The 26,674-nt window shown below is 34.0% G+C and overlaps 6 protein-coding genes across 7 annotated transcripts in view; 1 reads left to right on the forward strand and 5 right to left on the reverse strand.

Moving 5' to 3' along the window:
- On the reverse strand, positions 1 to 13,867 carry LOC109327878 (UDP-glucuronate 4-epimerase 6). The gene is made up of 3 exons (XM_019561052.1): positions 13,857 to 13,867; positions 872 to 1,438; positions 1 to 782 (listed from the first exon to the last, which is right to left on the reverse strand). The coding sequence occupies exons 2-3, from the start codon at positions 1,431 to 1,433 to the stop codon at positions 7 to 9; spliced, it is 1,338 nt and encodes a 445-aa protein (XP_019416597.1). The 5' UTR covers positions 1,434 to 1,438; positions 13,857 to 13,867; the 3' UTR covers positions 1 to 6.
- LOC109327876 (serine hydroxymethyltransferase 4) overlaps positions 8,769 to 26,674 on the reverse strand; it is a 24,222-nt gene continuing 6,316 nt past the window's right edge. Inside the window, exons 2-6 of the mRNA XM_019561051.1 lie at positions 10,729 to 11,151; positions 10,302 to 10,566; positions 9,769 to 10,159; positions 9,567 to 9,668; positions 8,769 to 9,177 (exon numbers count right to left, since the gene is read on the reverse strand). Of these exons, the coding sequence (XP_019416596.1) occupies positions 8,933 to 9,177; positions 9,567 to 9,668; positions 9,769 to 10,159; positions 10,302 to 10,566; positions 10,729 to 11,141 (1,416 nt within the window). The 5' untranslated portion in view covers positions 11,142 to 11,151 and the 3' untranslated portion in view covers positions 8,769 to 8,932. The remainder of the gene's footprint in view (positions 9,178 to 9,566; positions 9,669 to 9,768; positions 10,160 to 10,301; positions 10,567 to 10,728; positions 11,152 to 26,674) is intronic.
- Positions 15,215 to 17,131, forward strand: LOC109327875 (adenosylhomocysteinase-like). Of its 2 annotated transcripts, XM_019561050.1 has the most exons (3): positions 15,215 to 15,979; positions 16,074 to 16,825; positions 16,871 to 17,131. In XM_019561050.1, the coding sequence occupies exons 1-2, from the start codon at positions 15,269 to 15,271 to the stop codon at positions 16,818 to 16,820; spliced, it is 1,458 nt and encodes a 485-aa protein (XP_019416595.1). In that variant the 5' UTR covers positions 15,215 to 15,268; the 3' UTR covers positions 16,821 to 16,825; positions 16,871 to 17,131. The 2 variants fall into 2 exon arrangements, with proteins under 2 accessions (XP_019416595.1, XP_019416594.1); XM_019561049.1 differs by lacking the exon at positions 16,871 to 17,131 and having other exon boundaries at positions 16,074 to 16,863.
- LOC109327880 lies at positions 19,939 to 20,691 on the reverse strand. The gene has a single exon (XM_019561054.1). The coding sequence runs from the start codon at positions 20,684 to 20,686 to the stop codon at positions 20,162 to 20,164; it is 525 nt and encodes a 174-aa protein (XP_019416599.1). The 5' UTR covers positions 20,687 to 20,691; the 3' UTR covers positions 19,939 to 20,161.
- Positions 22,196 to 24,482, reverse strand: LOC109327873 (pentatricopeptide repeat-containing protein At4g14050, mitochondrial). Its single transcript, XM_019561047.1, has one exon. It carries the CDS (start codon positions 24,437 to 24,439, stop codon positions 22,598 to 22,600), a length of 1,842 nt encoding a protein of 613 aa, XP_019416592.1. The 5' UTR covers positions 24,440 to 24,482; the 3' UTR covers positions 22,196 to 22,597.
- Positions 25,134 to 26,674, reverse strand: part of LOC109327879 (histidine protein methyltransferase 1 homolog) — a 4,534-nt gene continuing 2,993 nt past the window's right edge. The window contains exons 6-9 of the mRNA XM_019561053.1: positions 26,584 to 26,628; positions 26,233 to 26,502; positions 25,978 to 26,080; positions 25,134 to 25,476 (exon numbers count right to left, since the gene is read on the reverse strand). Of these exons, the coding sequence (XP_019416598.1) occupies positions 25,394 to 25,476; positions 25,978 to 26,080; positions 26,233 to 26,502; positions 26,584 to 26,628 (501 nt within the window). The 3' untranslated portion in view covers positions 25,134 to 25,393. The remainder of the gene's footprint in view (positions 25,477 to 25,977; positions 26,081 to 26,232; positions 26,503 to 26,583; positions 26,629 to 26,674) is intronic.

Raw genomic sequence — 26,674 nt, forward strand, 5'->3', positions numbered from 1 at the left:
TAGGAATCAAGTGGAATGTTCCCTTTTGAGGGTGGGTTGAATCCCATAATAACCAACGTACCACTTAACAAACTTCCTCAAGCCAGAGGCCAAATCGGTGGTGGGTTTGTATCCAAAATCCTTAAAAGCCAAAGTAACATTAGCATGCGTGTAAGGTACGTCACCATTTGAAGGCATCTTGATCACGTGCTTCTTTGCCTTAGTGCTCAACAACCCTTCTAATATTCCAACTAATTTCCCCACTCCCACCGGTGATGTGTTCCCCAAGTTGTATATTCTTAGTTGTGCTGGACCCCTCTTCTTCCCACCACTCCCGGTGCTCTTCTCCGCCGTCTCTAATGCCCCTATACACCCCTTCACTATATCATCTATGTATGTGAAGTCACGCGCCACCTCCTTACCTTCCTGTGTCTGATACACATCAATGTTTTTCCCCTGAAGGATATCCTTTGTGAAGAAGAAGTAAGCCATGTCTGGTCTTCCCCATGGCCCGTAAACAGTGAAGAACCGCAATCCAGTCAGGGATAGACCATAAATATGGTTGTAAGTATGAGCAATTTCCTCTCCGGCTTTTTTAGTAGCGGCGTAGAGGCTTGCCGGTTGGTCTGTACGGTGGAGCTCCGAGAATGGGTTTTCGGTGTTTAACCCATAGACGGAACTAGAAGAAGCCCAAACAATAGCAGGTTGAGGCTTGGCAGTTTTGGCAACTTCTAGAAGGTTCACAAAACCAGCAATGTTAGAACTAATGTATGATTGTGGGTTCTGCATGGCATACCGAACACCTGAAAACATGGATGGATGTATCATTAATCTTAATAATTTGTTAACATGTGTAAAATATATATATATATGATTGATAATAAGGGGGAACCTGCTTGAGCTGCTAAGTGGAGGATGTGAGTGAAGGGCACGACATCAAAGAGCTTTGACAGCAACGGCGCGTCGTTCAAATCTCCTTCAACGATGAAAATTTGGTGTTGCTTAAGAAGCGCTTGTCTTGCACGCTTCAACGACGGGTCGTAGTAACTATTGAAGTTGTCAAGTCCAAGAACACCGTCTCCGCGTTTCTTAAGAGCGAGGGAGCAGTGACTCCCAACGAACCCAGCGGCGCCTGTGACTAGCACCGACATGCCGTTTGGGCGGCGAGGTGTGGAGGAGTGCCGGACCTGTTTCTCCCAGGCTGCTCCACCACCGAACGCGGAGGAGAGGAAGTTGGTGCGCGTGTGAAGGTGGTGGTTGCCGTTATTTTCTGATGAAGAGAGTGGTGGGTAGTTGAAAGTGAAGAGGAAAACAAGGATGAGTGCTATAAGGAGAGTGGCACGGAAGAGAAGTTTGGAAGATGCATTGAGAAGCTTTGTGCTGTTAACTCTTCTGATGTAAGAGTTGTAGCGTTCTAGCTTCATAGTCTTACTTGTGTCTGGTGGAGAAAGCATTATAGATAGATGTTGGAGTAATAGATTTGTATGTATTGGGTACAACTTAGAGAAACACACTAAGAATAAGAATATATATTAAAACAAACAAGGCTATATTGATTGGTGATTTTTGAGGTTAGAGACCTCTAGTTTTGTGATGGGTGTGAGAAGATTAATATAAAGGGAAGAGAAAGAGAGATGGGTGGTGTTAGTTAATGGTTGGATACCACTTTCTTTTCAATTCAATTATTTTCATAACAAAATTCAGATAACTTCAATTCATTTCTTTATATACACGTATAAATAAATTTGAAAATGTGAGACATAAAGATGCTTTAGCTTGTTATAAAATAAATTATTAAATTCAGATAATATTATCATTTTCTATTTAACTCTCTTTATGTCACATTCATGGAAAGTGTTGGTACTAAATGTAGAATAAATTATCTACTCCCTCTCCCACATGCCCCTCAGTAATTATAAACATAAGATAAATTATATATTATAATTCTAATATGTGTGATTTGCAAGTCAATTAGTAAATTAAACAAATTACAACTTTATGGCGTATGCTACCATGTGTAGTAGAATTTGTGGATTGATTTATAGAAGAATATATTATTTGTTTTGTCAAATAGAGTGAATCATTTTGTTGGTCGATTGAAGTGAATCTTATTTAAGCTTAATTAAATGTCTTGAGTTGAAGTATTAAAAAATGTAGATATTTTATATATTCTTGTATGAAAGGTGTTTAACATCCATAATAATCTCACTCGACTCGAGCATAATCGTCTTCGGTAGGTAATTATTTTTTGTACGGTGAGGACAACAAAATCACATTATTAGTAGCTAAAACTACATGTATTATTAGGAGAACTCCAAAATGAGATGATTTAATAATAAGTAAATGTGTCTAAACATCAAAAGACTGGCCTAAATAGAGTGTAGACTATTAAGTTAGGCTCTGAATTATTAGGTCAAAGATATTATTGTATCACAAAATTATAATCTATCAGTTGTATAACTCATAAAAGTTTTAGGGCTTATATTTCTTTTCCAGAAATACATGCACTTTGAGGAGCTTTTTATTTTCCATATATAATAAAGGCTGAAACTGAAATTATGTAAAAGCGGATATATACTACTTCAACTCACCGCTCATTAATATAATATTATAATTTTAGTTGCTAATTTTACGGGTGTTTATGCTTGAAGAGATAGAGTTAAATGGAGTGATTTGTTGAATTAAAGTAGTAAATGGAGCAATAAATGAGTGGTTTTAATTGAGGGACCAACCAATACGGTGGTTTACTTGTATATATAATGTAATTATTACTGCAGGCATGGTGAATTAATTGTTTAATAATAAAATTGCAAAACTCTTGTCTTTCTTTTGTTGTATTGAGTACTGAATTGCATATTGCCAGCTATGTTATGGATATGGGAATTCTCACACCATGTGCTATGCACGTGCAGCACATGTTCAGGTGTAAACATTTGGACTAAATTCACAAAACCAACATCATCAATTCATCATACCCTTAGCATTCATTAAGTTATTATTATTATGGAAGGTATATATACACATTATACAGCACTAGTAGTGTTAATTTCTTAAATTGTTTGTTGTAAAAGCATTATAAGATGGAGAGGGTTTGGGTAATAACCAAATTTGTAGAATACATGAGCGTGAATTGGAATTCTGGAATATAATGCATGTGGTCAGATTTATTACTCAAAAGTCAATAGCTTCAGATTCTGAACGTTCCCCAATTCCTCACCTTCATTATGTCGATCAAGATAATTACTTCGTTTTTTAAATTAAAAAATTGTCTAAGTGAGACCGTTAGCCACCGACAATAATAAATAATATATCATTTGAGAACAATGATATTGTGTTATGTTATTTTAACATTTGCACTCATCACGTTAAATGATGAAACAAAGCCAAATTTGAGAATAAATATTCTGTGCTAAAAGCAAATAGTATAAATTATTAATATGTGTAACTTATAAATCAAAACTATTATTATTTTTGTTCTGAATTATTTGTAATGAAAAATGAAGCGCGTTGGTCGGGTGTCCACATCATCCTTTCTGGAATGAGCAGAAAACTTTATCTTTTTCCATTGGAACAAAAATGTGAATACAATAAATAAGAGTATGATTAAATGGAAGGACAATTAAGAGTCAACTCTATCTCACTTCTATTTGAGTCAAATTTTACTACCTCCAATTAATCTCAAAGGATTCTGATTCGATGCTTCAGATCTTCACAAAACCACGTCTCATTTATAAATTGCTCATTTATATACGGACCACATATTGTATTTTATGAACATTCAACTTGTATTAATAATATTTCATTCAAGATCAGAAACTACAATTTATTAATTAATGTCTTCCTTCATGTAGGTTTGTGTATCTTATTATTCAATACTTTCATAGAGTATCTAATTGCAACTTAATTATTAAGGTATTAGGACAGAGTCGTGAGAACTAGTTTAACACTGTAGTGGGTTGTTCAATAAAATTGTTTGCATAAATATTTCTTTTGTATCTCACAATCAACATTTATTTTATTTTTTAAAAATGTATACACTCACTATAAATTTTATATATCCACCCTCCATCTTTTGTTATCTTTAACTCTTCTTTAAGAAAAATTATCTTAATAAATGATATATTAATTATATATATTTATTTATATTAACAATGTATATATCCTTATAAACAAATAAATAACTTATAAGAATAGTCAAGTATGTTCCTAAATATATCTGAAATCAATTAAAATGAAGTAAAAATAAAAAAAAATAATGAATATTTTATTTTTTAACTGACATAACATATTTTAATTGATTTGGGACAATTATTCACTTGTAAGAGTCAAATAGGAACACTTTAGGAATGTAAAATTATCCTACAAAACTCAAGACCATTAATAAAAATGAATAATATAATACAGAAAGTGTAAGATTTTTATACAGTTCATTCACCATTTATTTTAAGTATTATTTACTCTTCAAAAATAAAAACAAATAAATGATAAATAATATACTAATAATATATAAATCTGACAATGCATTAAAATTTCTGTTTGGTGATATTGAAAAAATTGTTGATGGAAATTGAAATATATAAACATAAAATAAATTTAGTTGGTCCTGTGATATAATGGTGAGATTTAGTGTGGCACCGCCACTAACACTTATATGATTATACAATTTATATTTATAGTATTAGATTATGCTATGACTATATTGATTATTGTTGCTATTCACACCGACAATATCATCGCCTATATGGGTAAGATGTACATGTAACTTCCATCACCGTCCTTTTTCTCGAGAGAGAGAGAGGATCTCTATTCTATAACCCTTGGCTTATAGCTACTGTAATTATTCACTATAATGTTGCATTATAGTATACGGTTTTCTGCTCAGGTTGATTTGGCAATATCATATATGATTTGATTGAAATTGTGTGAGTGATGTGGCTGATTACTAAAACTGTCAGAATTATAACATTGTCATGTCTAAAATGACATTTACCAAAATTAAAAGTCCAATAACAACCTTAATAACATAGATAGGGGGAAACAAATCATTCTCATATAACAAAGATGAAATATAACAAAAGAAAAGACTTGAAGTTGTGTAACATTATATTCATGTTGTTGCTACGGAACAAAGTTAATCTCCAACCATTGCACTCCTTCTTCTTTTCCTTGTCACGTTTCTTTCAATCTCTATCTCATTTAATTTCATCTTCTTCTTCTTCTTCTTTCTTAACAAAAAGAATACATTGCACTCCTAAAAGGGAAAGTGAAGCAAGACATTACGTTTATTTCCATCACAAATTAAGAATCTATATAACATGCATGTAAATGTAAATGCAAATGGATACGGAATAAAAGAGTACGTAAGTGTTTAAAATTGTAGTTGAGCTTGAGGTGGTTAATTTCATTCACCATGAAGAAGAGTGAGATAAGGCACACCATGTTTCTGAAAAGCCAAGATTGGAGAAGATGCTTGTTGTTTAGTGAATAAATCATTAAATTAAGTTTTGTTTTTCTCTAGATTTTCATACACGCCAAGCAATTGAAACTTCAATATCATAATTAAGGACCTTCTTGCTAATATGATTTGTATTTCTTCTAGTGCAACGAAAAGGAACAAGGATTATCTATAAGGGAGTTATTTTTCTCATTTGGATATTAATTTTAGAATGTTTCACCTTTGAAATTACACTTGCCAATGGTGAACACATTTACTGAAATTACATTAGGGTTATTTAAATCCACACCAATATATGAAGCTTCAATACTAAATAACTACTGTTTTCTCCTAACAATATTCTTCCATCAATCACAAGATTAAATAACCCAATTATTTGTCAATACTAAGTAGGGGTGATCAAATTATATATAACTCACAATCTATTAAAGTACATGATAAATTAAATTCATTAATCCATTAAAATTCATTCTTTAATTTATGAAAAAAAGATGTATCTATCGTAAGTGTAAGAGTTTTTTACAATGTGAATACGTATAATCTATATTTAATCATAATTTACTTTTAAATATAAATAAGACAAGTGAATAATAGATGGAATATTGGTTATGTGTAAATCTTTACTTTGACAATGTATATATATTATACTCTTAATTTATATGGATAGATTGAATATTTTGAAGTATGGTTTAATGGATTGATGGTATGAATTGATTGATAGTTTTTCATATGTACATTGTGATCTTAATCTAAATTCATTCGATTTATCAATTTGTCTCTCCTACTAATTACCAAAAACTCAGCAAAGAAGAAAAAAAAGAATTCCTATGGCTCCTCTACTTTACATAAAATTAAGTTGAGTGGAAGAAGAAAAAAAGTTAAACCAATCATTGATGGGGGCTTAGAAAATGTTTGATGGTAATGCATTAAAGAATTGATCCAATCATTATCTCAAAGATAATTAAAAGAAAGTTAACAAAACAGGGTGATACATACTGTCAAAAGAGCTAGTTTGGTTATTCCTTCCTCTTTTCTCTTTTGCATGATTGAGAAGAAGATTCGTCCTTAATAATTGGTTCTTTTCGTCAAAAATATTGAAAAAGTCACGTAGCTAGCGTGATATGTGAGATTTCTGTTTTTCAAATTGCCAACACCTTAAGAAAAGACTTGTCATTTTCCATTTTACCGAAATCTTCCTGCATGTCTCTTAATAGAAATCTGTTACCTTGTGTCTCAAATCTTGTCTTGCATTAATGAAAACATGTCATGTCAATTAAAAATTTTATTATTATTATTGTTTTTACTTCATTATCGTCGATCAATGACATGATTTAAGAAAACAGATCTTTCCTTGTATCTTGAAAGCAGCTTTTGCCTCTATCTTTTGCACTGTCGGCAGCAGAAACTTCCTTCATACTATTTAATGAAATTTAAATTATATTTCTTTTATTTGTCAGTCTTGTTATGATTGAACAAGTGCGGAACGTGGTTAGCATTTGATGGATGAATAATAAATAATAAAAAAACAACGTTAGAAATATATTGTGAAAATTATGTGAATGGATAGGGAAGTATTGGAGATGTGTTATTTGGTAATCGGTCTAAGAGAAGTTGAGTTTAATAATCTGTTGTACATTTACAAACTCTGTAAGAAGTGATATCTTTTCTGAATATTGGATTCTTGATGATTGCAATAGCTGATATTATTATATTGTGAGTTATGATGTCTTGCTCTAGATCACATACAACTCTTCCTAAAAGTGAAGAATGCTTACTGTTATGGGTGGTTTTTATTTAGTTTTTGGGCTTGGCCAACAAGGACTTTTCATAATATCTTTAAATCCAGTGGGAAGGTTGTTATATAATACATTTGCAATTGGATTAGGTTTGTTTGTTGAGGAGATCTTCCATGTAATCTTCTTCGATCATGGTCAATTTTCTCATGTAGGTTGTACATATATTACTTTGTGTTAGTTTCCCTTCTCCTTATTCTTGCCTGCATGTTTGCTTGTAGTACTTATAGCCATGCTAATTGGAAAATCTTGTTTTTTGTTGAGATATACTGATTTTAGTATAAAAAATGGAAAGAATCTATTTGCTTGTTAGGGTAAGATCTGTATATTACTCTCCCTATACTCTACTAAGTGAGTCACTTTTTTATAGGACTACGTCAAGGGATAACTTTGATCCTCTATCTTTTTACTGAGCATACCCAAAGTTGTTGTTGTGATCATGTGATGCATGCTATTCATGGATGATAGTCCTTCTTGGGAACTCGAGAGTGGAAATGATTGAGCAAAAACTTAGGAAGCTCATAGCTTTCACATTCGAAGTAAGACGAGGTATGAGAGCATGTTGTATACATCCTACATTGTAGGTGAAAATTTGAGATCAATCCATGACACAAGTCAGAAGGTTTAGTATAAGTATTGCTTTTGGAAAAGGAAACACTATTCTACTTGTCTTAGGTGTTTTTTATGCTAACTTTCTAATAGCCATCATATTCTAGTAAGTAGAAAAAACTTTTTTGTTTAAGTTGATCATAGATTCCCTTGCATTCATGCAACTTGGTTGCAGACTGTTGAAGCTGAATTTTATTGCCTGGATGCAAAGTACCGTGAAGCTGAGAAGGAAGTCATATGTTGCAAATGAAAATACAAGAAGTTAAGACTAACCTGTCCACAAACACCACAAGGATTTAGAATGTAAATGCTATCTATCATTCCAAGAAGTTATTATAAATATTGTAGCTTTTGAGTTCTCAGTTCTGAGTCTTTCATGTTGCATTGGCTCAGTGTTCAGCAAAATTTTCAGTTTTATTTTTAATGAAGGAATGATTGCAGCAATATTTAATTTTAGTATAGTTTGTGTCCTTGGATGGTGCTCATGTTTAAAATTACTTTAGTGACAAACAACTTTGACACCGACAAATCACCTACCTTGTGTTCTTTAGCTGGCAAATCAACTATGAAAGGCGTAAGTGTGGGTTTTAGGTTGGATTGCCTATTGGGGTTTAATTGCTATTGAAAGCTCATTGATTCTTCATATGAAAACATCTGATATTAGTGTGCAACATAATAGAAAAAAACAAGCTGTAAATAGTACACAAATGGAGGACATTTTACCATTTGTGTTCTGTTCAAACTTCAAAAGGTGTTTACTTTCCCTTTTAGTTACAATTTATACCTTGTTTCTCTTCATTTTCTTTTTTAGCTTATATTAGGAAAAAAGCTTGTGTAAATAAATCCTATTAAATTATGTCTAATTTCGGGTGGCAAGTTACAAATCCATACTTAATGCAACAGACCAACATTGAATCAGCTTTAATTCACTATAGCTTCTAAACAAAACATGTAGCATTTCAATTTGTTATTAAGAAAATATGATATCAACCTTACATAAACAAAGACACTCCAAATTGAATAGAAAAACATCTAAAAAGGCTACAATTGATTTCTTTTTTAAAGACACTTGGAAGGATAGTGGCAACATTGAACCTCAGTCCTTGTACTTCATCTCTGATACAAGGAAGCCAGGCATATCAAATGAGGCTGAAAATTTTTCAACATCAGCTTTGAGACCTTCAATAGCCTTGTTGTTCACCAAGCCCTTGTTGAAATCCTTCAAAAGTTTGCCATACTCTTTCTGGATTTCTAGTGTGAGAGCTACGGCACGATGAAGGAACTCACCAATTTGCTCAAAGTCCTTCTCAACCAAGCCTCTTGAAGTCATGGCTGGGGTACCTGTTAACACAAACTCATGTCAAGTACTCATAGTTTAAAAATACAGAAGCATCATAGTTAGTTTGTAAATAACATTACATAAACAAGGGCTTTCCAATTAAAATTGGAAGTTATTTTGTGTATGGCTATAAGTCTGACAAACGATTTTACCTGTTTTCAAAATGATTATTTAAAAAGAAATGTTTATTTTGAAGGAAAAAACATAGGCCTCTCAGCATGCTCAACTAGGACTAACAGTACACCAATGGTAAAAAAAACATGAAGACATGCCCTTCTAGCGATAAGTTAGCTTAACTTTCTAAGAATATGCCTATACGTGCTTTTCTATCAGCATATAAAAGTATTAGATTCAGAATAAAAAAAAATCAAGTTCATGCAAGATTTCTTACCAATTCGTACTCCTCCGGGAGCCAAGGCACTGCTATCACCAAAAACAGCATTTTTGTTCACAGTAATGTTACAGAGATCACAAAGTTTCTCTACCTTATTACCTGCAAGAATATAAAAAGTGCATTAACAAATTGATAATAATTAAATCAAGTGTGTTTGCTAACTTTTTCTATAGTTAGGGTATGAATTATCCTTTATTACCGGTTAAGCCAAGAGGGCGGAGATCCCACAGGACAAGATGGTTCTCAGTTCCTCCGGTGACAAGACTGTATCCCTTGCTTATCAAGAAATTTCCAAGGGCAACTGCATTGGCCTTAACTTGCTTGGCATATGCTTTGAATCCAGGTGTCGTGGCCTGTTTCAAAGCGACAGCAAGAGCACCAATCTGGTGATTGTGAGGACCACCCTGAAGGGAAGGGAAGACAGCAAAGTTGATTTTGTCTTCAAAATCATAAACTGCATTCTCAGGCTGTCCCTTCTTGGGTGGTTTAGGTCCCTTCCGGTAGAAGATCATACCGGCCCTAGGACCCCTCAAGCTCTTGTGGGTTGTTGTTGTCACAATGTCACAGTACTCAAATGGGTTATTAGCTTCCTGCAAAAAGAAGCCACCACTCAGACCCAAAACACAGCTAAAAACTCAAGAAACAATCTCCAAGGCAGAAATGAAGTTTGATTCATTTCTGGTACCTCATCCATCTCAACAAAATCTGATCTAGAAAGAGAGAGAGGTATACCTGAGCAGCAACAAGGCCACTAATGTGAGCCATGTCACAGAGCATGAGTGCACCACACTTATCAGCAACGGCTCTAATCTTGGCATAATCCCAGTCCCTAGGATAAGCACTACCACCACAAATAATCAACTTTGGCCTAAAATCCAAGGCCTTCTCCTCCAACCTATCATAATCAATATACCCTGTACTCGAATTCACCTTATAAGGCAAACTCTCAAAGTAAATTGAAGTCGCTGATATCTTCTTCCCACCAGATGTATAATACCTGCTCAAACCACAAGGAATGTTCAAAATACGGACATGTCTTTCGGTAACATCTTTTCAATAATCATCATATAATAAATACAATAAAACAAACACATAATGAGCATATCCAATGGCGAATCTTGAATGTGATAATTGTATGAAAAGTATAGAACATACATACCCATGAGTCAAGTGTCCACCAGATGGGAGATCCAAACCCATGATCCTATCATGAGGCTGAAGCACCGCCGTATACGCTGCGAAATTGGCCGGAGAACCCGAATACGGTTGAACATTGACACCCCAAGATTGGGCGTCGAGGTGAAACGCCTGGAGGGCGCGTGAGCGACAGAGGTTTTCGATCTGGTCAATGAACTCGTTCCCACCGTAGTAACGGTTACCTGGCATTCCCTCGGAGTACTTGTTGGTTAAAGCACTTCCTAAGGCTTCGATGACTGCGAATGAGGTGAAGTTCTCTGATGCAATTAGTTCTATTCCACGGCATTGTCGATGTTTTTCGTGCTCTATCAGGTCATGGATCTCGGGATCAATGCTAGCTAGTGGTGTGTTACCCCACGCGCTCACTGCTTCCATTGAATTATTAGTCAGATAAAGAGAAACAAATGGGTGTATCATTCCAATTCCTGAAGCATGCCCATTTTATAAGTGTTTCATATTTTAATGGACTATTCTACCCTCTCTGTTTCATGGTTCACCTCAATACTAGATCTACCCCTACTTATTCACAAAACATATTCTTCTCTTTATACTTTATACTTCCACCATTATTTCATTGTTGACTAAGTTTTCTTTGCATCATGTAATTAAAGATTTGTTTTTCTATTCTGTACTTCTCCTAACTTATTAACAAAGGATAAAATGCCAATTTTTCATTGCTAAATTATGCATTTAATATACACTTCATTGCTAAATTATGCATTTAATATACACTTCATTATCGAATTGAAAGAGTTAATTTCCATATTAAAAGTCATGCAAGTGCTTCATTTGCAACAACCTCCACTTCATTTATCCACGTTAGATAAAACCATAAATTCAATTGTACCATATATAGTCTTAGGATAATTTGTACTACCATATGTTAGGATAATTTTGTTTAGTCACTTCTTGTTTCTTCTTTTCAAGGTTGTTGATAGTATTAACAATTGGAAAAGTTATATCTATATCCATACGATATTCACTTAAATTAGAATGGACATGAACATTTACACTTGTGAGTCACTCTATATAAATTTATAAAATAATAATATATAAATGTATCTAAATTATCGTATGTTACTATCATATAAAATTACTTATACCATTGTTTTAATAATAAAAAAGAACATAACAATGCAAAAATTGAAAGAACTTAACATTACCTATCATTTAAGTTCAATGACAAAACAAACTCCCAACACTTACTAACTAATATGAAGTTATGAAATAAGTACTAATACAAGTTGATATTCTAATATATATACATTAATATGTCATGTTTGATGTAAGGGTTAGTATTCATTGTAATAATAAAGTACTGGACTACAAAACATAAGTTTTAGTATTCGTTCCAGTTGTGGGTTACCCATTTTTTCAATTTGAAAATATTATATGGCTGACAATGAATGAACTGAACCAATTTGGTATTTGTTTAAAATTTGATTCGTTATTTAGCTTGATAAATTTGGTTCATAAACCAAATGAGTTAAACTTGAGCTCGTTAAATAAATGAGTCAAACTTAAATTAAATATGATTCGACTCGTTAGGTTTATGAGCGAACTCCATATATTTATATTTATTTATTTATTTATAAACTAATGTTTATGTTTATTATGTACCATAACCTAATAAATATAAATATAGATGGGAGAATGTACTCCATGAACTTATCTCAAATTGTCAAAGTGTTGTTGTTGTTGTTGGTAGTGGCAATTGGTAAATATAAGAAGTGGAATTGGTGAAGGTGATGATAATCAATTTGTTTCACCAAACCCCACTGCCATTGATGCTAACGCTTTTCTTCCTCATAATTGCTTCACTAAACTACGTGGGACTATGTGTATCATTAGGAAGTGTGGACACAAAAATATTTATTTATTTTCCTACCAAACTCATCAACATTGATTTATTTATGAATTAAATATGAGATTTAACACGACACACAAATGCCTAATATTAACTTAATTAATTGAAGGCAATTATGGCAGCCATGTACGTACCAAAAAATAGTTACTAATTATAAATCAATAATTTTGAAGATGTAATGCATCGTTTTCCAAAATTAATTGGAGCGTTGAAGACAAGACCCTTACTTCCCTTCCAAGTTCAAACTAGCTAGGTCGATATTTATTTTTTTGGTAAAAATTGACTTAAATTACCTTTTGTTCTTTGGGGATGGTATTATTATGATTTTATGGTACACAAACTTTTCAAGGTGTGGTGCTATTATCATGATTAAAATTTATGACCATGCCTAATGATATTTATAAAAGTAGATTAAATCATGGTTGCAGTGTGGTTCTTGTGTCAATATAATAAGTCCTTCTTTGGGATGATATCAAACTTGAGTCCTTTTTACTTTTACTAAGAACAAATTCTCACCCTTTTTGCTTCTAACAAATTATAATCACATGATAATACTATGGTGTCCATTATTTATATACATACTTGGATAAATAAGATTTGGCTCATACAATTGTCGATCATATACAGGGTTGACTTAACTATGGGAAAGGACAACAACATAGGACATGACTAAGTCAGCACCTACAAAACCGAAAAACTCTTCCATGTGCCAAAGGCCACACCATACCATGAGTAATGCATGTTCTCTTTGTCAAGACAACATAGGTAAACCAAATCTACAACAATGTAAATATGGCAAAAGATAAAACAAGGCAACCCATAATAATTCAACATTAGAATCACTTTTCAAATATCTACTATAGATGGTAGAAGGTCGTTTCTTGTCTAGATCGAGCAAAAAGATGTAGATGAACTTCAGAAACAAAATAATAATTAATAGTATGATTTGAATAGATTGTAAAAAGCAACATATGAAGTGGATCACCGGCACAATGTAGAGGTCCCATGTTTTGATTGGTCTAAAAGGCTCCATGTCTCATCACCGACACAACTTGTACGTGTACTGTGTGCCAGATCCAATCTAACACACTCACGCTGCTAAATTCCATCTTTATCTTTTATTCTACCGACAGATCATCTAAATATTTCACCCTGTTGGTGATGTGTATATAATATAACAAAAAAGCAAAATTGTTATGTTAGTTATTGTTATAATAGTTTTCCTGTAATAAAAATGAAAGATATAAAAGTAATATAATGTGTAATGGTGTGAGTGTGGTAGTAGTGGTGTGAATTATATTTATGAAATCTGAGACCCACCAATCCCGGGAATGATTAGCTGTTCATCCTCACAAAATGCTTGCAACTCACGCCACCACGTACCTTTAAACATACAACTAAGTAAGATGCAATCATGTTATCATCTCGAATTGTTTGATACAAATTGTATTATTTTTTCACCATGTGGGAGTATTTATTTTATATATTTTGATCATGACAACATATGTCGTAATTTGGATGAATGAAATATGTAGTCTATATATGTGTACAAAAATGAACCCTATATCAGATATTGAAAATACAACAACCCCCTATATTGTGAAAGAATGAATAAAATACATTGGAGATGGATGACATGTGTTTTGAATTTGTCAAGTAACAACAGAGTCATCACATGTATGTATGGTTTGGTATACCAAACTCAAGATCCAAATAATATGATTATGTTATTTTGGAAAATACACTAAAAAAAATGAGCTGTCACTGAAAAAAAGAGGAATACATGATGGTCCTCCACTTTTGTACACAACTACACACTCACTTATTAAAAAAACACGTTATAAATATAAAAGAGCTTTCCTAACATAATAAATAAATAAATAATTCAAAAGTTTAAAGTCAATTTACAAAGTTTTGGATACGTAAGAGCATCCTAATTCACAGGCATGAATACATTATTTTCTTTCTTAATTGAGTCTCATTGTACATTTTATATTGATTTACAATTCCCTACAACCATACACGATATATATTTTTATTTCACGTTAAAATATATCAAATATATATTTAAAACAAAAACTTGATAAATTATTAAAATTACACAGAAAATATTTTAACGCTATTTTCAAGAGTTGTAACCTTTATATTTATGAACAAGTTCATATTTTTGAAGTTAAGTGCAGTTGTGAACATTCCTGAATAGTTATGAAGGTCGAAAATAAGAAATAAAAGTATGTAACACATTACACATGCGAGACAAGAAATTAAAGCAAATGTGAAAGTAAGAAGATTTATTGATGAGTACTGATGAAGAACGAATAAATCTGTTTTTCTTTACAACCACACAAGTTTGTCCACGTTGGGTAGGCCTTTTCCACTTTGTCCACGTTTAATGACACAACTAATGATGATTTGATTAATAATAATAATAGTAATAATAGTGGTAGAAGTGGTAAATGAGCTAAGTTATAGGAAAGTAGAGGTGAATAAGAATCGGGTGAGAACAGAGTTTGCGGGTAGCCCATGAATGAGAGTGTAATCTCCTCTATTTATACAAACATCTGTGTATCTATATTTCCACACCACATTCCTCATTCCTCATTCCACATCTATCTATCTCTCTATCTATCTTATAATGGCTTTGTTGGTAGAGAAAACCACAAGTGGGCGTGAATACAAGGTGAAAGATATGTCCCAAGCTGACTTCGGACGCCTTGAGATAGAGCTAGCAGAAGTGGAAATGCCTGGTCTCATGGCATCTCGCACTGAGTTCGGTCCTTCTCAGCCATTCAAAGGTGCTAAGATAACTGGTTCCCTTCACATGACTATCCAAACTGCTGTCCTTATTGAAACACTCACTTCCCTTGGTGCTGAAGTTAGATGGTGTTCATGCAACATCTTCTCCACTCAAGATCATGCTGCTGCTGCCATTGCACGTGACAGTGCTGCTGTCTTTGCATGGAAGGGTGAGACCCTTCAAGAGTATTGGTGGTGTACTGAGCGTGCCCTTGATTGGGGTCCTGGTGGTGGCCCTGACCTCATTGTTGATGATGGTGGTGATACAACACTCTTGATCCATGAAGGGGTTAAGGCTGAGGACATTTTTGAGAAGACTGGTCAGTTCCCTGATCCTAATTCAACAGACAATGCTGAATTTAAGATTGTGTTGTCTATTATAAAGGATGGGTTGAAGACAGATCCTAAGAGGTATCACAAGATGAAGGACAGGGTTGTTGGTGTTTCAGAAGAGACAACTACTGGTGTTAAGAGGTTGTATCAGATGCAGGCTAGTGGAACTCTCTTGTTCCCTGCTATCAATGTCAATGACTCCGTTACCAAGAGCAAGGTATGGTATATCTATCTATCTATATATATTGAATTTCTTTGATTCATTGATTGTGTTTGGTTGATTTTGTTGTTTGTACTATTTGTGATGACAGTTTGATAACTTGTATGGATGCCGGCACTCCCTCCCCGATGGACTGATGAGAGCCACTGATGTGATGATTGCTGGTAAGGTTGCAGTTGTGGCTGGGTATGGAGATGTTGGAAAGGGTTGTGCTGCTGCACTAAAGCAAGCTGGTGCTCGTGTCATTGTCACTGAAATTGATCCCATATGTGCCCTTCAAGCTACCATGGAAGGTCTTCAAGTTCTAACCTTGGAAGATGTTGTCTCTGAAGTTGATATCTTTGTTACCACCACTGGTAACAAAGACATCATCATGCTTCATCACATGAAGAAAATGAAGAACAATGCCATTGTTTGCAACATTGGTCACTTTGACAATGAAATTGACATGCTTGGTTTGGAGACACACCCTGGTATCAAGCGCATCACCATCAAGCCTCAAACTGATAGGTGGGTCTTCCCTGAGACCAACACTGGCATCATTATCTTGGCAGAGGGTCGTTTGATGAACTTGGGTTGTGCAACAGGACACCCAAGTTTTGTTATGTCATGTTCATTCACCAACCAGGTTATTGCTCAGCTTGAGTTATGGAATGAGAAGACTTCTGGAAAGTATGAGAAGAAGGTTTATGTTCTGCCTAAGCACCTTGATGAGAAGGTTGCTGCTCTTCACCTTGGGAAGCTTGGAGCTAGACTCACCAAGCTTAGCAAGGACCAAGCTGATTATATCAGTGTCCCTGTTCAGGGTCCATACAAGCCTGCTCACTATAGGTACTGATATCAATCATCAACAACGGATCATCATAATAATGAGGGAAAAGTAACTTCATTGGATTTTTATTGCTACTATTTTATCATTTGTGGTAGCTAGAGTGGTAGTTTTGATGATATTTTTGTAGGATCTTTATTCCAATGGGTTGGAAAGGAGAAGACCAAAATTTATTCCAATGGGGTTTTGAATAAGGCTTTTGATTAGGGTTGTGTGGGTTATGATTGCTTGATTGGTAGCTATTATTTGTGTTTCTGTTCTTTTTTTATATACGAGAAAAGAAAATAAAGGAAAAAATGGAAGAAAAAATGTTTTACTTCTTATCTGTGGCATTCAGTTTTGAACTATCTACAATTTATGCTTGTTGTCCTACGTTGTGTGCCACAAATTCATGTCACTATGGTTAAGCAAAGGAAACACAAACTACTATGCTTAACAAAATGCGTAAAAACTACAGAAAGATGTTATATTTACCAAGTTAGGACTTGTTAGTAAGAAGATTTAAATTAATTCCCATAACTCATATTCGTTGCAATACCATCACACATTTGTTATTTCCCAACAAATAATAAAATAAGATTTTATATATGTAACAACTAACAAGTGTTCCAAAAAATTGGAAAGAAAAAATGGAAGCAACAATGCTATCATAACAAAATGAGGGGAGGTGCAATAATGAGCATGGTAAGCGTATATGAAACAAGTCTTGAAAACAAGTCATATTTGCTATCACATCATTTTTGTCTATTACTTTAGTTGTTTACTTTGGACTTCCTTCCTTCTAGATAAAGATAATAATGCATGGTCTTACTTACCATTGTAGTAGGTGTACCAAACCCACCTCCTCATACCTTTAATGATGAACAACAAATGCTCATTTCTTTCATAATATGATCATTCATATAATTATGCTAATCTAGAAACTTTAAGCTGTTATTCATGTTATTAACAAAGTAGTGATTATTAGGCATCAAAAACAGAGATAGGCCAGTTTGGAAGTTAGGCATGATTATTGACTACTACCCTATGACTTTATGCTGATATTATAACAAATAGAAAGGGTTCCAAAGAAAAACAAGTTTCAAATTCTTTGGTCCAAACTTAAGATAGTGATCTTTTGCTAATTTTATTAGTTACGTTGCATTATTAAAAGGGTACTCATTTTTCATCAGTTAAGCACAGCTCACCATGAAAATTGTACCATGTGAAGTCATGCTCCAAGTTTCAGCACATTTTCACTTTCATATTAGTCCTAACCCACTCGCCCATCATTAATTTAATGCAACATGTCACACCTTTATATTTATACAATTATGTTATTGTATTAAGCCTATGGTATGATAAGAATACTTAAATTTGTGATATCTTGTAAGAAGATCCCATAAGTGACCAAGCATAACACATGTAAGAGGGAATTGAGTAAAGGTGAACGAGACCTATAACTTGCAAACTCTTGTTCCATGTCTTCAACTTTGACACCAGATGCTATCATTTCAGGGAAAAAGTTTTACCAACATAATATTCAAGTAGGGAAAATTAATGATTCCTCCTTTTTCTAATAACTTGGAGTAATTTTATGAACAATGGATAGAGCTAAAAACAAAATACATGCAACAATAAATGGACATTATAATGCATATAGAATAACAGCCAACATTTGAACATACTACATCAATTAATAACAAAAGGATTGAAGCCATTTGGAGCATCCAAAAGTTGAAGAACATTCTTATTCAGGCGAATCAAATAAGAACCCGTTTTATTTGGAGATTGTGAACCACATGGTAGATGTTCTTAAGCATAATAAAGGCATGGCAAGAAGCAACCTTTTTGCAGTGTTCATGGCATTGACTGAGCAGAGTTTACCTTATCAGAAACCTCAAAAGTCAAAAGCAACCCTATATGCTAAAGTTTCCAACAGGCTATCCAAACTAGAACGAAAAATACTGAAGCTAGAAGATGGGTAAGGACAATGATTATACCTTTTTATACAAAGGAACCATAGTTTAATATTGCTTCACGGATTTTATATATCAGAGGCCTAATCTTTTATTCAGAAAATCTTACAACAGATATTCTAAATAGTAATGTTATTCTAATTTTTTATGTTTATCTTATGCTTAATTTCTATCTTCTACTGTCAAAGAGCACACTACTGAATTAGCCATACGATAAGAGCATTGCTAACTAATATCATAGCCAGGTTTAAGTTTTGAGGTGTAGATATAGCATTGTTGTATTCTAATATGCCACTCTGCCCTTCTTCTCTGCTTATTACACAACTCAAACTTCATGATGGGTAAACACTGCTCATCACTTTGGATTCACATTCATTGGTGGTGTTAAGCTTACAAATTTAAGGAACATAACTTGGTTAAATGTTCAAACTTCAGAAGCTGTTAGGTGATAAAAAGTTAGTATAGTCCAAGATATGTTGAAGGAGTTGGGTGTTGGGCAGGGACAAGAAACTTTCCAGAACTTACTGGTGGCACTATTATTGGAAAACTGAAATGATGGTTTACTCAATCACCTAAAATTAGACCCATCAAGTTTGATAAAAGGAAACCACTAATAAAGATATTGTTGCGAACAAGTTTAGTCCTTGCTTATTCTGTACCGATATGAAGAAATCAACATCTTCCCCTTGCAATCAAGATCTATATTAGCAAATCTGTTCTGTGGAAGAAGGTTTGAATCATTATGAATAATGAACCTATATTATTTGAATTCTATATACTAATAATGAAAGTTTATCAGGAATCATCCAAGAAAAAACTCAACCTTGCAACTCATTCATATAAATAGTTGTTGTATGAACATCTGACTAACTTTCTTTATTCAAAATGGATATTATCTAATACTTCAAGATTTGGCTCTTACTTTCTAACAAAACAATGTCTCCAGGCTGAAAATATCAACCCCAAATTTCTATCAAACGCAATTTGTAACAAATGGGCATCATAAAGCTAAGGAATATGTCAAAAGAAAAGTTAGATATTTTCATAGCTAAGGTAGTCATAGGTGTTTTAAAACAAAGAAATAAGAAGCATGTAAAACCATGATCTTAACTACAGGGGGGGCAACTCATAAACCAAACCAAACAAGATTAGATGGGAATAAACAAGAGGGAGCCAAAAGTAAAGGGGATAACATCACCTATAACATTACAAGTGTCAATTTTCAGTGTCATTTCTTCTAATGGATCAAAGAAAATAAAATTTAAAGTTACCATTAAATTTTATTCTTTTGGCTAATAAGAGCAAGTGAGACAGATAACACTATCCCAAAGAGAAGCAAGATCCATACTTGGGTAAATTTTGTTGAATCAATAATCTCTAATGACTCTATAATCAAGTCTTGATGGCTTGAACACCTCTAGCACAACCAGTAATTACCTCACATCCTCTATTATAAGGATTTGCTTGTCTTGCATGACAATTATAGTAAGAAGCACCAGCTCTATCACATGGAACCATGTCCCTCTTCAGTGTCTCATAGCTAATGTACTTTTTCTGCATTGCTAGCATTCTTCTATTGCTCTCTGAATCCATCATATCCATTTCTGGTTCTGCCAACCTCAAGCACTCACCAATACTCTTGGTACAAACCCTTTTGGTCATTACATTATTCACTTCACTGTGTTTCAACAAATTGAGGTCCATATATGACAGACCATTGCAGGTTATGAAAAGGGTGTGAAGCAGAACACATAAAAAGGACATGAAACTGAATCTGGGTTGGGACATTATTTTGTGTTTTGTGTTAGGAGATATCTTTGTTTTAGTTTTGGTTTTGAGAAAGATGTTGTTGGGTTTAGTGAAAGTGATATTGTTTGGTTGATGAATGGTCATAAATGATGTAGGACTCAGGAGCATAAGTGCATAAGTAACTATTCAACAATATATATTAGTGCCATCATCACTGTCAACAACCCACAATCAAACAAAATCATTACACCCAACAATTACTATACACTATTGAATTTTAATTAACAATGAATGACTCACTAATTTATTTTTAGTGGTTACTCATTAGTCTTCTTATCAAGTAATCATTACTTCATTGTTTAATTCCTAGTTAAGTTTTTCATTGCTCTTATTGTTCAATAAAAATATGTTTATGGTTTATATAATAATGTAAAATGTCAAATTAGTCTTCAAATATATAAGTATATTAACTTCATCCTCCAAAAAATTTATCAAATAAATCCCTAAAAATGAAAATATAGCATTAGGTCTTTAGTAGATTTAAAATATCATTTGAGTCTTTAGAACTAATGTAGTGACATTTTTAAATTTAAAAAAAATATTTTATGACAATTTTATTTGAAGAAATAAATTGGTGATACTTGTGTCTTATGACTAATTTAACTTGAAGAAATAAAGTCAGTGAACTAAATTAGTGGGAGCGGGAATTATGAAAAGTTAGACTTTGATCTAAACAAGTTATATCAAAATAAAACTTGTAATGCAAGCATTTGAAGAATAACCACCAACCAGTTTTCAAGATGTACAGCTACTAGAGCATCATTAAGATTTAAGAACAAGTTTTTGTTTTCCTTTTGCAACTAACTATTGGCTTTCATAGTTTCATGTTTTCTTTATAGAAGAAAGAGTCCTTACATATATACTGTGTTATTCTAAAAATAATTTTTCCATTTTTTGCATCTTAGTTGTGACTATGTTGTTTCCATCTACACAAAATCCTGTTGATATTCAATTTTTCCGCAGAGGTTGAAGAAGCTGCCATGAGGAGTAGCCTCAGACAACAATTTCAATATTAATGTTTTTAAACTTTTATACCTCAGCTCCCATATACTAAAAGACTTGGTAAGAGCTTATGTTCTTTTTGTCTCCAACTTGTTAACAGAACCAAAATGTCCCACTTTTAACCCTCCAGTCATGTTCTATGCTATTTCCAAAATACACCAAACATAATGCAGAACTCATTCTTCCTGGTCTTATTGTAGCATGTCTACCGAATATTACCTTATAGTCTTATGTGAGTGTTCTCATAAATCATATGTGCTTTGCCAAAGAAGGATGAAGACAAAATCAGAGACTTCATTTGTATTACTAGGGATGGAAGAGAAAATAAAATTACATCTGGGTAGTGCTTTCCTTTGCCAAATGAGGAATAGATGACCATAGTTATGCTCTGCTGATTGAATGAAAAGATATAGCTGAGTTTTTAGAGATTTACTGCTATAAATCAAGGATTGGGATGAGAATTTCTCCATTGACTTCCCTATATCCTGGACTTCTATAACTATTATGAAACTATTATTGTGAAAGCAGGTGACTTACAAACTATTGTTGAAGGCGCAGCTACTACACTTGATATAAAAATTAGTACAACATTAACATAACATCACAAGCGTTGAATTAAAAGATATAAAATATTGTTTAGAAAATTAATTAGTCATCATAAGCATAAAAATGCTACATTTGTCTAACTACTGTGACATTTCCATCTATAATGGTACAAAAATTCAACAGGTAAAAGAAAATTTTTGTAAATACAGCCAGGAATATCCAATAGTGTCTGTGAAGTGTCCGATAGGAACATGGCGAGTGTTTTGAAGTGTCCGATAGGAAAATGGCGAGTGTTTTGAAGTGCCCGTGTTTCATAGATAGTGGACATCATTAGACAGATGTCCTGAACAAAATAATTGCTGAGGCTCATTAGTGCAGATCCAAGAGGCATGTGCAACAAGCATCTGACCAGGGCAGGCTTGCATTCTTCATAATAAGGACCTCAATTGGTCATCAATCATAATTCCCAAGTTACCAGAAGTCATTGCAAGAACAACTCCCGTCCTTAAAATGGTGATATCTCGAGGTATCTCTAACATAAATTTCCCTACTTGATATAGTGCTGATGAGCTTCAAAACAGTATGGCAATCTCCACAAACACGAAGATTTTTCACAATACGTATAATCGTTCCTGGAACAGCCTTGAGAAGGCCATAAGCCACAGCCAACCTCTCACTATGCCAGAAAAGATGTCTTTCCTTCTCTTGTTGATCCATGTCATGCAAAACTGAGCTAGTATCAGGAACATAACCCATTTTCTTCATCTCTGCATCAAACTTCCTCAACAAATCTTTAATCTCATCCTTCATCGGATGAGATGTCTCTCCAGCATAAAAAACATGACTTTCCTTTCCCAAATCAATGCAGCTATAACCTGGCACTCTTTTAACTTCCATGACCATCATTAACTTCCTCACCTTTGAAACATTTTCCCACATATCAGCTCCGGCATAAATATTAGATAACAATATATAAGTTGAAGGATCCTCTGGTTTCGAACTTAGTAGGTTATCAGCAATTCTAATTGCCATATCGTTCTTACCATGGCGCTTACAAGCGCTAAGTAAAGCAGCCCAAGTAGGTTCATCAGGGTTAACTGGCATTGTCCTAATGAGATTTTCTGCATCATCAAGGTAGCCAGATCGACTGAAAAGATCAAGCAAACAAGTATAGTGCTGCAAGGAGGGCCTAATTCCATAATCTTCAACCATGGATTTGAACAAATCGCGCCCCTTGCTAACTAAACCAGCATGACTGCATGCATAAATCAACCCAACAAAGGTGACCTCGTTAGGCTTCACCCCAGCAGAAACCATGTCATTATACAAAGCCAATGCCTCCTCAGCTTGTCCATGTTGTGCAGTGCCAACAATAATTGAAGTCCAAGAAACCACATCCATCCTCAACATTCTACAAAACACATCTTTTGCAGCAACAATGTCACTGCATTTAGCATACATATCAATAAGCGCATTACTTATAAACACGCAAGATTCATAACCAAGAGTTATAACCACACCATGCATCTGTTTCCCTAGCTCCCAAACAGCCAAATTAGCACAAGCGCCAACCGCGCTCGATAGAACTAATGGGTCAACAATATCAACCCCTTCACGCCGCATTTCAACAAACAAGTGCAACCCATCAATCCCATACCCACTCTGCACAAACCCAGAAATCATAGCTGTCCAAGCAAACAAATTTCTGTCTGGCATTTGATCAAACAGTTTCAAAGCTTCAAACTTCCTCCCGCTCCTTGCATACCCATGAATCATTGCAGTCCAAGAAACCACATTTAACTTGGAAATCGAGTTAAAAACACCATGGGCATAATCGGGCACCCCACATTTTGCATACATATCAATCAATGACGACTTAACAACATCGTCATTGGAGAATGGGGACAACAAGATGCGAGCATGCACTTGTTTGCCTTGTCTCAAAGCGGTTAAATTGGCGCAAGCCTTGACAATGCTGGCGAAGACAAAGTGGTCGGGGATGAGGAGTGTGGTGGTGAGGATGGTGCGTGAGATGGAGAGGGCAATGTGGGGAAGATTGGAGATGTTGCAGGAGGTAAGAATGGAAGACCAAGAAATGAGGTTTGGTTGGGGCATTTCATCGAATAGTTGGAGTGCATGGTGGATGAGGCCAGATTTGCCATAAGAGTGGAGGAGAGTGTTGGGGAGTGGGTGAGAATGGTGGAGACCAAGTTTGATGATATGGGCATGGATTTTAGTAATGATGAATGGAGTGTGGCGTGACAAAGTGGTGAGTTGAGATTGGATTGCATGTGCATGCTGTGAGAATGTCATTCATCAATCAACTACAACTATTTATCTAACACTCTTTTCAACCCTCACCACTTATATCTCTACATCCAACTTTTTTACATATATATTAGAGGATACTCACACTGTCACACATGCATATCAATCCTTACTTTTTTCTTATGGATTTAATATCTAGACACTCATAATGTAAATATTTTTTATAATATCAACAAATCATTCATTATGGATTTATTAATCATCATTGATTTTCAAACAAAAATAATAAAAATCAATGGTAGATAATCGTGAGATCTATTTAAGAATTTTTAAGAATTGTGGTTTGTGGGGATGGGGTAAAATATTAATAGAATTACTTAAATTATTAGGAAAATATAACTAAGTATAAAGTCCCTAAGTTTTATGTCTTTCCTAAATACATATCTTATGATTAAATGAATGACTAAATTGAACATTGTTAAATAGATAAAGGATAAAAAATGTATCTAAGCCTTTATTCTTACGCATTCATTATGCAAATGTGTATGTTTGTATGAAATGTATTGTCCTCATTCAATTATTACTCTTGTGTATAACTGAACCCTTTTTATGTGAATTGATCAAACTGGGTCTATTTTAAAGGTTGAAAGGTTAGTGCTAATTATTCTTATAATTAGCACTCCATGTGCTTCTCTTTTCTCTTGAGACTATATTACTAGAAAATACTATTTGAGCAAGGAAAATCAAGCCAAGTTTAGCTTGAGAGTATGGATGGTATTCTGTTCAGAACATATACAGTTTCTACAATCAGTAACAAAACTAGTCCAATATTATGCTCATTCTTCAATAACTTTAAACTGAATACATAACATGCACCCCAACTCATCATATCATCCTTCCAACACCAACTTTCTTTTTCCATTATGGGTTCATCTGATACAAATACTTGAGCAAACAAACCGACAACAGTTTCAACAATGAAGGAAGAAAATATCACCATTACTTCACAGAAAGCTTCCACACTTCACGCACATTAGATGAACCGTCTGTGATTTCCGCAACCAAACTGCTACTCATGATGCCTGCACAATTAAAGGAAAATCATGGCATGAAACCAGTATAATAATTGGTAAAAGGATAGAGAAATAAATCAGTTTTGATACTTCCCATTGCATACTGACACTGAACTTTCGATAACTCTTGAAACACATGGTTCCATGACTAACGTTCACACCAATAAGTCATACATAAAACACTTGTACATGATGACTTATAGTGGAAAAGCAATATATAAAAAATTCAGTATGGTTATTAGTTATTAATGTTTACTACAGTATTTTTTTTCGTGTTGAAACAATCTCAAAATAAATATGTTGTTTGCATATCAAGGACATTACTTCCTATTGTGCAACCTGTATAGCACATAACCTTCATAGATTCCAGCATGGGCCTAATTGCAACTTTTACATTGTAACATGTACATTACTTTGACAGTTGAAAAAATCAAAGGCGCATGGAAGATTTATGACCTCGCAGTATATACTTTATAATAAAAAGAGTAAAAAATGTGAGGACTCACTCACCATCTTTCTCTACCAAAGACAGAAACCGACGAGATCCACCGCCTACGCCAAAATAGTACTTCTTTGCAGCCATGTATACAACTCCATCAGGATGTTTCAGGCACTGTGTATTAAACACTTTAATAGATAAGCAAATGAATATTTTTGTAAACAAAAAATATATTGATAAACACTTCAATAAAAGCACTCACATTTATATTATAAAGATTCAATATAGAAATATAATTATGTTCTAGTCAATGAACTAAACCATACCTTCTTGATGAGATTATAAAGATTTTGAAGACTGTTGATTGAGTAAACTGTCTCTGCCATCAGAATGAAGTCATAACCAACATGTGGAAGCAGTTTATCAACATCACTCCAGTCACCAGCAAAAAACCGAACTTCTGCTTTGTTGCAAATTGTCGAGCTTGATGACGATGATGGATGAGACTTTCCAGGAAGATTTGCATTTAAATTGGGAATGGTGAGGCAGCGCAGGACCTCTGCATTGAAGTCTTGAAAATGTACTGCACTTGCTCCCTAAAGCAATGAAAATAGACACATTGTTATATTTTTCAAAATTAAGGTCACTAATGCAAAGCCAATAAACCATAGGCTTACCTCAAGCAATGCAAAGATTCCAGGCAGTCCATGACCGCATCCGACCTGAAAATCAAATATTTGAAATTGAGTGATAGAACTCCCAACTTAT

Source organism: Lupinus angustifolius, chromosome LG15 (genome assembly GCF_001865875.1).
Source record: "Lupinus angustifolius cultivar Tanjil chromosome LG15, LupAngTanjil_v1.0, whole genome shotgun sequence".
Lineage (NCBI taxonomy): Eukaryota > Viridiplantae > Streptophyta > Magnoliopsida > Fabales > Fabaceae > Lupinus > Lupinus angustifolius.